The sequence below is a fragment of the Hippocampus bargibanti genome, linkage group LG18 (genome assembly GCF_051943395.1).
Source record: "Hippocampus bargibanti isolate YZ-2025 linkage group LG18, ASM5194339v1, whole genome shotgun sequence".
Classification (NCBI taxonomy): Eukaryota; Metazoa; Chordata; class Actinopteri; order Syngnathiformes; family Syngnathidae; genus Hippocampus; species Hippocampus bargibanti.
The window spans coordinates 14317300-14330736 of NC_142751.1; the positions used below are offsets into that span (position 1 = coordinate 14317300).

General features: G+C 42.4%; 2 protein-coding genes across 3 annotated transcripts; one reads left to right on the forward strand and one right to left on the reverse strand.

Annotated features, from left to right (window-relative positions):
• The first annotated feature begins 4 nt into the window (after window positions 1–4).
• Window positions 5–1827, forward strand: cdc26 (cell division cycle 26 homolog). Its single transcript, XM_089021145.1, has 3 exons — window positions 5–144; window positions 792–894; window positions 1467–1827. The coding sequence occupies exons 2-3, from the start codon at window positions 799–801 to the stop codon at window positions 1671–1673; spliced, it is 303 nt and encodes a 100-aa protein (XP_088877271.1). The 5' UTR covers window positions 5–144; window positions 792–798; the 3' UTR covers window positions 1674–1827.
• Window positions 1828–1962: 135 nt separating this feature from the next.
• On the reverse strand, window positions 1963–13436 carry fer (fer tyrosine kinase). 2 transcript variants are annotated; one of them, XM_089021096.1, is made up of 20 exons: window positions 13282–13436; window positions 12596–12718; window positions 11636–11767; window positions 10823–10996; window positions 9720–9819; window positions 9464–9647; window positions 8224–8361; window positions 8030–8149; window positions 7800–7922; window positions 7518–7716; window positions 7301–7399; window positions 6587–6790; window positions 6384–6506; window positions 6248–6304; window positions 5325–5443; window positions 5154–5248; window positions 4965–5088; window positions 4731–4885; window positions 3511–3633; window positions 1963–3450 (listed from the first exon to the last, which is right to left on the reverse strand). In XM_089021096.1, the coding sequence occupies exons 2-20, from the start codon at window positions 12665–12667 to the stop codon at window positions 3314–3316; spliced, it is 2478 nt and encodes an 825-aa protein (XP_088877222.1). In that variant the 5' UTR covers window positions 12668–12718; window positions 13282–13436; the 3' UTR covers window positions 1963–3313. The 2 variants fall into 2 exon arrangements, with proteins under 2 accessions (XP_088877222.1, XP_088877221.1); XM_089021095.1 differs by having other exon boundaries at window positions 6587–6793.
• Window position 13437: the final 1 nt, after the last annotated feature.

Here is a 13437-nt window from a genome sequence, read left to right on the forward strand (position 1 = left end):
CTGGACGTTTTCCGGGGTAAATAGTTGTACTTCCTGCCCACCGAGACGCCCCTTGAAAATTTAAATTTCGCACCACAAAACAGTGAAAAGACGATAAAACTAATCCGAAAGAGGACATAACGCATCTTGAAGTGCAGCTGGCAGGTAAATAAAATACATTTCTGTTGGTATTAATCGTGAGAACATCCATAGAAACGTTTATCGCCATGTTTTTAGTCGCTTAGCTTTTAGCATTAGCATTGTAGAATGCACATTTAAACGCTGTCAAATGAACGTTCGTTCAAATAATTAGAATATCAGCCACTTAACAAAATCAATAAATCGTAAAAAACACTAAGCTGTTTCAAATTTACAGTTTTATAAAACAAAAAAAAAAGGTGAACGACGAGTCACTTGTTTTGGTAACATTTGTCGGAAAACAATAAAAAAAATGTTTCCTCCAAAGTAAAATATGGTTGTAAAAATTGCAGTGTGTACTGTATTTGATTTATTTGGGTGAAATTGATATATTGACAATTTCAAGTTAAACAAGGTACAGTGATACCTTGGCTTCAGAACTTAATTGGTTCCCAGTGTGTATCCCAAAAAATAATTTCCCATAGGAAACCATTAAAATGAGAATAATCCGTTCCCAGGTCCCCATAAAACATCATTTTCTACTTTCTAATTTTCTAAGCCTTAAAACTACACAAATTATACCTGTATCTAAATAAAAACACGGGTTTTGTTGATCTTTGGAAACGGAAGCTCAATGTAATGTTTTATCTTGTGTGTGCACAATTGTTTTTTAGTCAGTGAATGTCCCCTAGAGAAATGTTGAGAAGGAAACCTACTCGTCTGGAGCTGAAGATCGATGACACCGATGAATTTGAGAGCATCAAGAAGGAGCTTGAGGTTATTTTTCCATTTTATCACCTGTTTATGTAAGCTCTGTCGTACAGGATGAGAAGGTTTCTTCAGCCGTCATTTGTACTTCTTTGAAGGTGTCGGACGTTTCGCTTCTTATCCGAGAGGCTTTGTCAGCGAACTAAAATCTTTTGCTGGTAGTTTTGGCCCTATATATATATATATATATATATCCCTACTGTCCAGATGTGGCGGTGCCAGACTCTGCTATGATTGGTCCCTGCTCTCAGGTTGGGGGGAGCAGAGGACTACTCCCTGCGGCTACACTGATTACCACTATTGTCCTGCCTGAGTATGGGTCTACGACTGGCGTGATTGCCCCATTTGATCTGGTGACTAAGCCTATATTGTCTAAGAAGTCGGTTGTTGGAACGATCCAAATTGAACCTCACCCCACCGTGGTGATTTAGTGAAGGGTTTTGCTGTTTTATTAAAAAAAGAAGCTATTTACACCTTCGAAGAAGTACAGATGACGGCTGAAGAAACCTTCTCATCAATGGTTGTCATTGAGTAACATACCGGTACAAGATTGATGTTCCTCGGCTCTTGCTTTCTTGAAGGCACGGAAACGTCAACGAGAAGAGGCGCAGTCTGGAGGTGGCGCGGGTGGGGACTCCGCAGCTGGCAGCGAAGTGATTGGGGGAGAAACTCTACCCTCATGTTCAACCACGGCGTCAAGGACGGATCTTATTAATGAACGAATCGGTTACAAGCCACACCCCAAACCCACCACCTTGCCCACACTCTTTGGAAGTTTACAATTTTAATATATTCACCTAATTAATGTTTGTATAGATGATGGAATCGTTTGTATTAGCATTGCTTGGGAAGTTAGCTAGCTAGCTACTGAGCTAGCTAGCTTTCTATCTATCTGAGTTGCTTCGGGTTGAGTGAACGATGTAAAGTGACCTTGAGGGTTTTGAAAGGCGCTTAGAAATCAAATGTATTATTATTATTATTAATGAATTTCATTTAGTTAAATATGATTTTTGGGGGTTTATTTTCCATAATGCAAAACCAAGCAGTAAATTCCATAAAGTCATCATGACACAAAAAAAAGCTCATCTGTTGTTTTATTTTCATTATAAATGCATCAATTGTCTTATAAAGCGTTTTTCATCAATGGTGCTTGTCAATGTGATTTATGTACAAAATAAAGGAACTAGCGGATGGCGCTAAAAGATAAGCTCCACTTGCAGCATTTTATTTTTTCCATAAATAAATAACATTGTTACTGATTGTCTAAAAAAAAGTGTTTCTTTTAAGATGTTGGATTTGCTTAGAAATTTAAAAAAAAAAGTATAAATACACATAAAAAGTCAAGCTATAATGTACATATATAAAGGGTATTAGTCCGGTTGCTATGGTTACGGGGTTAGACGTGAAATGGAGGTGGTTCATGTGGGAATAACATTTTTTTTTTAACTTTGTGATGCAAGCGTGCATACTGTGATACCTTGGCTTACGAACTTAATTGGTTCCCAGAGTGTTTAAGGCGAAAAGTGTCTTTCCCAAAAATTAATTTCCCATAAGAAACCATTAAAATGAGAATAATCCGTTCCGAGGTCCCCAAAAAACATAATTTTCTAATTTTCTAAGACTTAAAACTACACAAACTATACCATATTGTATGTATAATAAATGTGTGATTGTATTATAATTAAAGAAATAAACTGTACTATATAATAAAGTGGTTTTATTGACCTTTGTTATGGTCGTTGATGTCTTGATGGAATGGAGTGGCCGGTTTGATCAGCATTAAACACTTGAACGTAACCTTTCACCATCTTGAGGAATGATCCCTTGGAGGTGCTTTCTCTGCGATAATTTTATCTAGTTCGTCATCAATTGTGTTCTGTTTAGCTGGGTTGATAGCTTTTTGCATCAGGTGTACAGATGGCTTGTGCGGGTTATTTGTGGAGCTTGATTAATGGGATATTTTGACCTTGCAGTCTACACTCTGCCTTTGAACTCAAATCAAAGTTGAAACTCTCTCACTGTCATCTGCCTGCCTCTTTAATGTTTAAACCACACCCCCCCCCTTCACTGCTGCATTCTTGACCGATCACGTGGCTTTAACCGACGACTGTGGGCGGGGAATAGAGGACAAAAACAGTCGGCTGCCATTTTGTTGTTAGAACGGGCTCGTTCGCGAACGACATCACTCATTGAGGCAGCTCCGTGTACGAAAAAAGTTCGTATGCCAAGTAAAGTTTGTATGCCAAGGTAATATTTTCATAAATGTAACATTCTTAAACCGAAAAGTTCGTAAGCCAAGGGGTTCGTAAACAGAGGTATCACTGTATTTCCTGTTTGACCGACGCCATTTTAAGTGTTCAAATGTTAAGCCCCTCCCACCTACCCCCCTCCAAATTAAAAAAAAAAATAAACAAACCGCGCTTCGCCGTCACTTCTTTTTGATGGCGGCGAGATCTCGCTGCAGTTCGGCGAACTTCGGCCGCTCTTCCGGGCTGTACTGCCAACAGCGCTGCATCACCTTGTACACGTCATCCGGGCAACGTTGAGGACACGCCATCCGGTAACCTAGCAACCACAGACGTCACTCACCGCTTGCCATACGCAAGTGAGGCGTGCGCTGCTCACCTTTTTCCACTTGCTCGCGAGCTTGCTGATTGGTCATCCCCGGGTAAGGACACACCCCCAGACTGAAAGTTTCCCACAGGAGGATGCCGTAACTCCAAACGTCACTTTCAGACGTGTAACGACCTGTTGAGGTGATATGATTTATGCTTCATGTCACAAAGAGGGTACAGAAAAGCGCCGAAGAATGAATGACTCTGTGTTGTCATATTATTTAGTTTTTTTTTTTACTTCATGTTACTTCCGGGTTGAGTGACCGCTGGTGCGTGTGGCTGCCACTGCTCATCCGCAGAAAAAATATCCTGTGACTGTAAGAGGTACTTAGCTATCGAATTAGCTGTCTATTAGCTATCTTTCTATCTGAGTTACTTCTGGGTTGAATGAAGGCCTAACTAGGTATCTGTTAGCTATATATTAGCTAGCTAGCTTTCTATAATAATAATAATAATACTACTACTACTACTACTACTAATAATAATAATAATAATAATAATAAATTTCATTTATAAGCGCCTTTCAAAACTCTCATGGTCACTTTAGCGTCAAAGGATACGTTTTTCAGTGGGTGAGCAGCGGCAACCACACGCGCCAGCGTTCACTCAACCCGGAAGTAACCCAAATAGATAGAAAGCTAGCTAGCTAATAAATAGCTAATACATTACTATTAGATAGCTAGCTAGATAGCTCATAGATAGCTAGCCAACCATACAGCTAATAGATAGCTATTAGATAGCCATCAGATAGATATTAGATAGCTCAACGTCAAGTATCTGAGTTACTTCCGGGTTGAGTGAAGGCCTAGCTAGCTATCTGTTAGCTATCTATTAGCTAGCTTTCTAGCCGTGTTACTTAGCTATCGAATTAGCTGTTTATTAGCTAGCCAGCTTTCTATCTGAGTTACTTCCGGGTTGAGTGAAGGCCTAGCTAGCTATCTGTTAGCTATCTATTAGCTAGCTAGCTTTCTAGGCGTGTTACGTAGCTATCAAATTAGCTGTCTATTAGCGAGCTAGATTTCTAAAATAATAATACATTTCATTTATAAGCGCCTTTCAAAACTCTCAAGGTCATTTTACAATCACAGGATAAGTTTTTTCTGTGGGTGAGCAATGGCAGCCACACGCGCCAGCGTTCACTCAACCCGGAAGTAACTCAAATAGATAGAATATTATTATTATTATGGATGACTTGAATTACTACTTGTTTTTTTGGAGCTTCATCCTTACCGTAGTTGAGAGCTTCGGGGGCGGTCCACTTGATGGGAATTTGCTTGAGTCCGGACGACGAATAAACGCCGTCGTCTTCCTGACGACTCATCCCGAAATCGCTAATCTTCAACAAGCTACCTTCTCCCACCAGGCAGTTCCTCGCCGCCAGGTCCCTAACACACGCACACACACACACACACACGTATGTAAACGTGAGAACGCGACGATCATGTAGTCCTCGTCGCAACTCACCTGTGGATGCAGTTTTTACTCTCCAAGTAGGCCATGCCGGCCGCCGCGTCCACGGCGAATCGTAGGAGTTGCTTGGTTTTCAGATCATCTTTCTTTTTCCGCAAGAAGGACAGGAAGTCGCCGCCTAACGAGTCAGACGGACACGAATCAAGTCGAGGAATGACGGAAGTGGGACATTTCTGCATTTACCGGGAACAAGCTCCATGACGATGTAGATGGGCTGCCTCTGAGTGCACACGCCGATCAGTTTCACGATGTTCGGGTGATCGTATTGTTTCAGGATCCTGAACACACGCATTAGGACGGAAAAATTAAACTAGGATGAATTAAGAATTCCCTAAATTCAAAATCAGGGCTCACCTGGCCTCGGAAAGAAATCGGATCTTGAGTTCTGGGGGCAAATCTTCTTTGCAGGTTTTGACGGCCACCGCCGTTTTGTCTCGCAGCAACGTCCCTTTGAACACCTCGCCAAAGTTGCCCTGGGGGAGGAGTTAATGTCATGAATAAGGCCCGCCCATCTTCTTTGATCAATATTACGTTTTTGGAAAATGTTTCCATTCATAAAAAGAGGCCCGAGGGGGGGAAAGACAAAAAAATAAAATAAATGCTCTGTTTGTATTACATACTTTTATTGTGAAGGGGAACAAGAAAAAAAAATCTTCATGATATATTTTCTTTACGATGCCCTAAGTGACGTCACGGAGGGAACGCCCCTGACCGAGAAAGCGACACACAATGCATTTTGGGTACTTTTTTTTATATCTGAAAACACGTGTTGATAGTGAAATTACAGGGAAAACTACATAAATAATGCGATGGTGAATCGTTGCGTGTCGCAGCCAATTGCGGTAACACGCATAAAGAAGGTGTAAGTTACACCTCAAAATGAGAAATAAGGACTTCTTTAATCAATTGCAAAATTTATGCTTTCTTCTTCAGAACTATTTGAATCATATTCATAACAAGAAAGCATTTTCTCCGAATCTGAACTCTCTCAAGGCATTGTTTCGATTCTGGAGCAAGGCAGTTTGTGAAAGAGTATCCTGCCGTGACGTCACAAACAAGGGGGCAGGACTTCCCGAACCTCGCCAGTTCCGAGCTCGTTTTGTGGCAGTTTTGGGACACTTAGTCATTTTTATTGGTGTTTTACATTTGACTAAAAATATCAGCCTGCGTGTTTTGGGTATTTTAGATGCTATCAAACGTTTTTCTGATGTCAGTTAGGAATGGTGTCGGTTGTCCTTTAATTCATCACTTATGGTATTTTTTTTTTTAAAGCTCACCTTGCCCAGCAGCTCACCCAGCGCCACATCCTCGTGGTTGAGGATCCACTTTTTGTCCTTGCACACATCAGAAAACACACACATGTGACACACGGGAAAATTCCGTGATGTCATCAAGTCGCGTGAAAACGCTTACCTTGACAACAGGGTTGAGGAGCACCACGCCAGATTTTTTAGTGATCAGCTGTTTGGTGGCAAAATGGTGCTCGATGAGCTGCGGGATGGTGGTGAAGCCCGTGCCCTCGAAGCGGTATTGATTCTAACGGAATAAAGAAACGGGAAATGTAACAAAATCAAGTGATACGGCGTGCAGAGGGGGCGTGTCCTACGTCCACGTACGTCGGCAAACTGGATGATGAAATGTCGCCGCTGCTCGTCCGAGAACACGGAGAGGACGTACTCGCCCGGTTTGCCGTGACTCTCCCTCACCAGGAAGTCGCCCTGTTGCCGAAGGAGCTCTTGGGCTTCCGTGCGAGGGATGGCGCCGTGGTACCACTCTTGGTCCGCCAGAGGGCGCTCTGACGACGGGATGACGTCGAAGAACTGCTGTCAATCAAAAAACACACACACGTTTTTCTTTTAATTCTTGAATTTGGGGTTTTATTTTGAAATTTTCATTGACCATTTTCAAGTTGATGTGGCCATTGATCAAGAAATGTGGAAAAGTCATAGATCAATTGTATTATCAGTATCAGTAGTAGTATCAGTATCAGTAGTAATAGTGGTAGGAGTGGTAGTAGTGGTGGTGGTAGTCGTAGTAGTAATAATAGGAGTAGTCGTAATAGTAGTCGTAGTAGTGGTAGTAGTAATAATAATAATAATAATACATTTCATTTATAGGCGCCTTTCAAAACTCTTAAGGTAGTAGTAGTGGTGGTGGTAGTAGTAGTAGTAGTGGTGGTAGTAGTAATAATAATAATAATAATAATAATAATACATTTCATTTATAAGCGCCTTTCAAAACTCTCAAGGTAGTAGTAGTGGTAGCAGTAGTAGTGGTAGCAGTAGTAGTGGTGGTAGTAGTAGTAGTAGTAGTAGTATCAAGTAGCTCACCGAAGACGATGAGCCCAACATGGCTTTTGGCGAGCGGATCATTCCAGCCAGCGAATGTCGTAGCGTGTCCAAGCGAGAACTCTTCTCCTTGGCTTTATCCTGAAAAGATCCAAGACCAAACAGGAAGAGCATGCTTTTATTTTGACAGACATTGAACCGATTTAAAAAAAAAAAGCTCCACTCCAGCCCCGAGCGAGCCTCCGCTGCCACATCTTACGGTGGAGCTGACGGAGCGAGTGTCGTCCTCGTAAGGCATCGCGAGCGGCGGCGGCGGGGGAGGCGGAGACGGGGCGTCCGCCATCTTGGCGTCCAACAAGGCCTTCTGGGAGGACAGGCGAGCTTCGGAGCTGCGTAGGGATTGGACGGTTTGACGCAGCTCCAGGAGGGACAGTTTCTGACTGAGGAGGAGCACGCAGCTGAGGACAGATGGACAGGACAGACTTTGATAAGAGACAAACCACACGGATGGCGAGACGGAGACGGACACGGAGACACCAACTCGGACTTCCTGTCTGCGTTCTGCTGGCTACTGATGATTTTGGCATCCAGGTCGTCCACCAGAGCCTCTTTGCTTCTTAGATTCTGTTGAGTCAGTGCTAACTCCTCTGTGGCTGAGGACAACCTGAACATGAGACGATATGCAAATTCTGGATGATGACGAAGCAGGATTGGCCAAAAATGATCATGTGACGGCTATGATAGGTGCGTTTCTGGGTGACGCGTCCTCACATGGCCTGAAGACTGTCGGCCGTCAAGGTGTTCCAGAGGATCTCATTGGCCGACAGGTTGTCCGTGTCATCAAGCAGGGACGTATCGAACTCCACGTTGGCTTCGGGGCTCTCTGGGGACCTGCAACGGCGACCAGTCAGTAGACTAATGGATAAAAGAAAATAAAATAAATCCTCTGGTGTTACCACGGCGACCTGTAGGCGTCGATAAAGTGCTGGTATTCCACCAGCGGGTCGATCTGCTGGACCGCCGCAGAAATTTCTTGATGGACTTTGACCACTTCGTCGGTCAGTAGACTGCTGATCTCGCAGTACTCTTCCAAAATGTTTTTCCTGCGCATACATGGGAATCGATGAGCAATCGGCCATTGGCTTTCTTATCCCGCAGCTAGCGCGGCTACGTATGTAGCAGTGTCTGAAATAACGTCTGCCCTGACACCTGGGGTGTGCAATTTTTACGTCGGGCGTACAACTTGCAAAACGTCTCCGCCCGGGTGGCCGACAACTTTTTTGAAAACAAAAAAAAAAACAAAAACAAACGTTTGAATGAAGATTTCGAAATCGGAATAAATTATTCCAATTTTGAAATCTTCGTTTGGTTTGGAAATTTTGGTTTGTTTGGAAATTTGCATAGCCAATCAGAAGCCTGCTTCGTGCTTCCGGACTTTCCCGAGCGTTATAAAGTCGTTATTATTATTATTATTTGCTATCTATTAGCTATCTGGCTAGCCATTCACTATCCAACTAACTGGCTATCTAGCTAGGTATCTGTTGGCTATCTATTAGCTAGCGAGCTTTCTATCTATTTGAGTTACTTCCGGATTGAGTGAACACTGGCGCGTGTGGCTGCCGCTGCTCACCCACAGAAAAACGTATCCTGTGACTGTAAAGTGACCTTGAAAGTTTTGAAAGGTGCTTAGAAATGAAAGATTATTATTATTATTATTATTATTATTATTATTATTAGCTAGCTATTTGCTATTTATTAGCTATCTGGATAGCTATTTGCTATCTAGCTATCTATCTGTTCACTATGTAACTGATTGGCTATCTAGCTAGGTATCTATTGGGTATCTATTAGCTAGCTAGCTTTCTATCTATTTGAGTTACTTCCGGATTGAGTGAACACTGGCGCGTGTGGCTGCCGCTGCTCACCCACAGGAAAACCTATCCAGTGACTGTAAAGTGACCTTGAGAGTTTTGAAAGGTGCTTAGAAATAAGATAGATTCTTATTATCATTATTAGAATTAATTATTATTATTATTATTATTATTACTAATATTATTTGCTAGCTATTTGCTATCTATTAGCTAGCTGGCTAGCTATTTGCTATCTGGCTAGCTATCTATTCACTATCCAACTGACTGGCTATCTGACTAGGTATCTGTAGGCTAGCCAGTTGGCTATGTAGCATGGCGGGGTCGCATTACTCACAGAGCGAGCGTCATGTCCTCCTGCATCCTTTGGAGAGCGTCGAGCAACGCGGGCGCGGCGCGCCGCCGATGTTCTTCCTGCGTGGTCTGCGCGCCGCACACGGCCACCACGTACTGGTTGTGGAGGTTGTGGAGCTTGGCGGTGGCTTTGTCGTAGCGTTCGTGCGCCCGCTCCGCTTCACGGCCTGGTGGGCGTACGCAAAGTTAGCGATTTTTTGTTTTTGTTTTGTGATAACTTTTTCACGTGAGGTCAAAACCTTTGCTGAGAGCTTCTCGGTATTTTTCCTTGGCGTTGTTGGCGTCGCGGCTCAGTTGGCGATACGTCGACTTTAGCTTGTCCAGGTCACTCCGAGTCACCTAAAAATCATGAAAATAATCATATGAAATTTAGCGGGGTGCCGATAAAGCGTTGGTCAGACCTCTGGCAATGTTTTTTTTGTTTGTTTTTTGCCTTTAGTTCATGCTACTATACTACCTTTCATTTAGAAGCGCCTTTCAAAACTCTCAAGGTCACTTTATAGTCACTGGATAGGTTTTTCAGTGGGTGAGCAGCGGCAGCCACACGCACCAGCGGTCACTCAACCCGGAAGTAACCCAAATAGATAGAAAGTGAGCTAGCTGGCTAAATAGCTGATACCCAGCCACCAGCTACACAGCTAGCCAGCCATCAGCGATACAGCCAGCTAATAGATAGCTAGCTATATCGCTAATAGATAGCAAGCCATATAGCCAACAGCCAGCAAGCTAATAGATAGCGAATAGATAGCTAGCTATATCGCTAATAGATAGCAAGCTACACAGGCAATAGCTAGCAAGCCATATAGCCAATAGCCAGCAAGCTAATAGATAGCTAGCTAGGAAGCACTTTGTTACAGCTTCAGCTATTGTTAAAGCACTATATAAATCAATATGCATTCTATTTCGTACAGCCGCCCCCATTTCAAGCTCAGATAACTCCAGACCCAAATAACTTAGTAATTAACTGTTTTTTCAGATGCAAGAAGAGAGTCTACGTTTTCTTACGCCGTATTGAATGTTTATGTAGTCCTAAAACTCAATATTCTATGGGTCCTGCAATTTGAGTGAAAATGACAAAAACCCTGGCACTGGAGTGGACACATTTTTGCACATCGTCTGGCAGTGAATGAGTTAAGAATAATAATCATAATAAAGACGACTACATAGAACGTTGTGATAATAAATTCTATACGTGAACTGTAACTGTAAAATGTCATTGAAAGTTTTGAAAGGTGCTTATGAATTAAATGCTTTATTATCGTTATAATCAACGTTATCCGTCATCGTCATTATTATTATAATAATTATTATTATTATTAAATGTCCGTTTCAGTGTACCGACCTTGTGCTTGTGGCTCTCCAGCTGCTGATGAAGACTCTGGTAGCTCTTCTTCACCTGCTGCTTGTCTCTGATGAGCGTGGCGAGGCGGTGCAGCGGACCCGAGTTGAGGTCGTCGGCGTGACCCCTCATGACGCGACCGAGCGCCTCCGTCTGACGCACCACCTGCGACCACGACTGTAACAACAAACGCGAGGGATGTAGCTTTATCTCTTGTTTCTATTTTTATTGTATTTTTTTCTATATTATATTATTATATTATAGCTATATTTTTATTGTTTTTTTTCTATACTTTTCTGTGACTGTAAAGTGTCCTTGAGAACTTTGAAAGGCGCTTGAAAATAAAATGTATTATTATTATGCTTATTATTATTAATTGAGCTAATGTAGGCAAACAATGTAGGCAAGACATCTTGAAAACCTATTAGCTGGCTATCTTGTTATCTAGCTGGCTATTAGCTATTTAGCTAGCTACTGTATCTATTAGCCATATAGCCAGCTAGTTATTAGCAATCTATTCGCTTGTAAAGTGACCTTGAGAGTTTTGAAAGACACTTAGCTAGCTATCTATTAGCTATCTATTAGTTGTCTGGCTTGATAGCTATCTAGCTAACTAGATATTAGCTAGCTAGCTTTCTATTTATTTGAGTTACTTCCGGGTTGAGTGAACGCTGGCGCGTATGGCTGCTGCTGCTCACCGAGAGAAAACTCATCCAGTGACTGTAAAGCGACCTTGAGAGTTTTGAAAGGCGCTCATAAATGAAATGTATTATTATTATTATTATTATTAGTGGGGGGGGGGGGGGGGGTCCTCACCTTGCTGACTGTGCTGACGTAGTCGGCCGCTTCCTGTTTCTCCATCTGCTGCGTCATGTTGAGAAGCAGGGCGGCGTATTCCTTGTCGCTCTTGACGCGTAGGGTCATGAAACGCTTCACAGTCTCCAGCAGCTGCAATAAAATTTTCATTTTTTTATTCAGCATCACCACGAATTGTATGCCCGTGAGGCCCAAGTATAAATTTTGTCCACTCGAGGTCCATCCAATTATGAATATGATTCAAATAGTTCTGAAGACGAAAGCTTAAATGTTTGGAATCAATAAAAGAAGTCCTCCCGTATCACTTTGAGCCGTCTGGACTCTAATGTAGCGCCCAGAAAATGCACAAGATGGCGCCCAAGCTCTCTCGGAAATGGGCTGATTTGTCTGCTGGGAATTTGTGTCAACTAGTATCAAATAGTAGTCTTGGTGCAACACAAAACGATTCACCATTGCGTTATTGATGTGTTTTCCTTCTAATTTCGCCATCAACACGGATCAACACGAAGTTTTCAGACCAAAGTACCCAAAATGCATTGTGTGTCGCTTTCTCGGTCAGGGGCGTTCCCTCCGTGACGTCACATCAGGCATCGTCATCAACTCGAAAACAAGACTTCCTGAATATTTAGCGCGAGTCTTAAAAGGTAAAATATAGCTATATGCTGCGGAATCTTTGTAAAATACGCTCAGTAGTAGTCATTTGAACTGATTTTACAAATTATTATTATTATTATTATTATATATTATTATTATTGTCCTTTAAATGTATTCTCTAGGATTTGTATTAGTTGGCTTCAGTCAATTCCGATGGGCTGAATCCTATTACACAAAAAACTTTCTTTCCACATTCTTGACACATTTGTTTCCATGCCAATGTGCAGGAACATTCTCTTGTTTTTGAAATCGCATCCCTAATTCCCACTTCCGACAAGAACGAAATAAAGAATGCAAAACGAGTACCTTTAATTCCCAATCCTGTAGTTTCAGTAATCCCTCATGGGAATTTCTCAGATCCCGACCGAAACCCATCATGTGTCAGGCGGCGTCACGGTGAAGTCGACAGAGGAAAGTTTACATGATCCACTGTGGAGGAACAAGATACACAAAAAAAATGTTTTTACGACGAAGACAACAACACAAACACTATCTCGGTTGTAGTACGAATTGACTTCCACTAGTTTTGATGACAGGAACACACCCGTCATTCTTCATACATGTCAACGTTAAATTTGTGTTAATGTTTATCTAACGTCCAGTTATATAAATGTATAAACCACACAAAACCAAATTACAAACAAAACCCCTTAGATAAACTCACAATAGCTGCGTGTTCAAAGTGACGCTAACGTAGAGGAACCGTAGCCCATTCAAGTGAACGGAAAATCGAAGCTAAGCTATGCTAACAAACACAAGGGGCTTGCAAAACATCATAAAGTGCAGCTGGCAAACTCAGTTAAAAGCCAAAAAGTACGCAAGCGATGACCACAATAACTATTAATCGGCGTGTCCGCCCTTTTATCGATGAATAGAGCGCAAAGGCAACCGAGAGAAGAGAAGGCTGACTGAGGAGTGCCCGGGTGGGACTGGAGGGTCTTCGAGGATTAACGACGTCTTTCGGTTTTTTTTTTTACGCCGCACGAACCCACCCGAGAGGCGACTAGTGGAAGCGACACACTCGGTGTCCGGTCACCGGGCCTCTTTATGGTCCATGTCTGTACTCATTTCGCCCTTGGACCAACTTTTTCTACTTGGTTTTCCACTTTCTCCTAATCCCGTCCTGCGAAGAGCTAACAGCTAAAGCG

Coding starts and splice junctions, on each gene's coding strand:
- cdc26 (XM_089021145.1), top strand. CDS start 799: ATGTCCCCTAGAGAAATGTTGAGAAGGAAACCTACTCGTCTGGAGCTG. Junction 895..1,466: donor GCATCAAGAAGGAGCTTGAG/GTTATTTTTCCA, acceptor GCTTTCTTGAAG/GCACGGAAACGTCAACGAGA.
- fer (XM_089021095.1), bottom strand. CDS start 12,667: ATGATGGGTTTCGGTCGGGATCTGAGAAATTCCCATGAGGGATTACTG. Junction 7,400..7,517: donor CTCGCTCCGTCAGCTCCACC/GTAAGATGTGGC, acceptor GGATCTTTTCAG/GATAAAGCCAAGGAGAAGAG. Junction 5,089..5,153: donor CGTCATGGAGCTTGTTCCCG/GTAAATGCAGAA, acceptor CTGACTCGTTAG/GCGGCGACTTCCTGTCCTTC.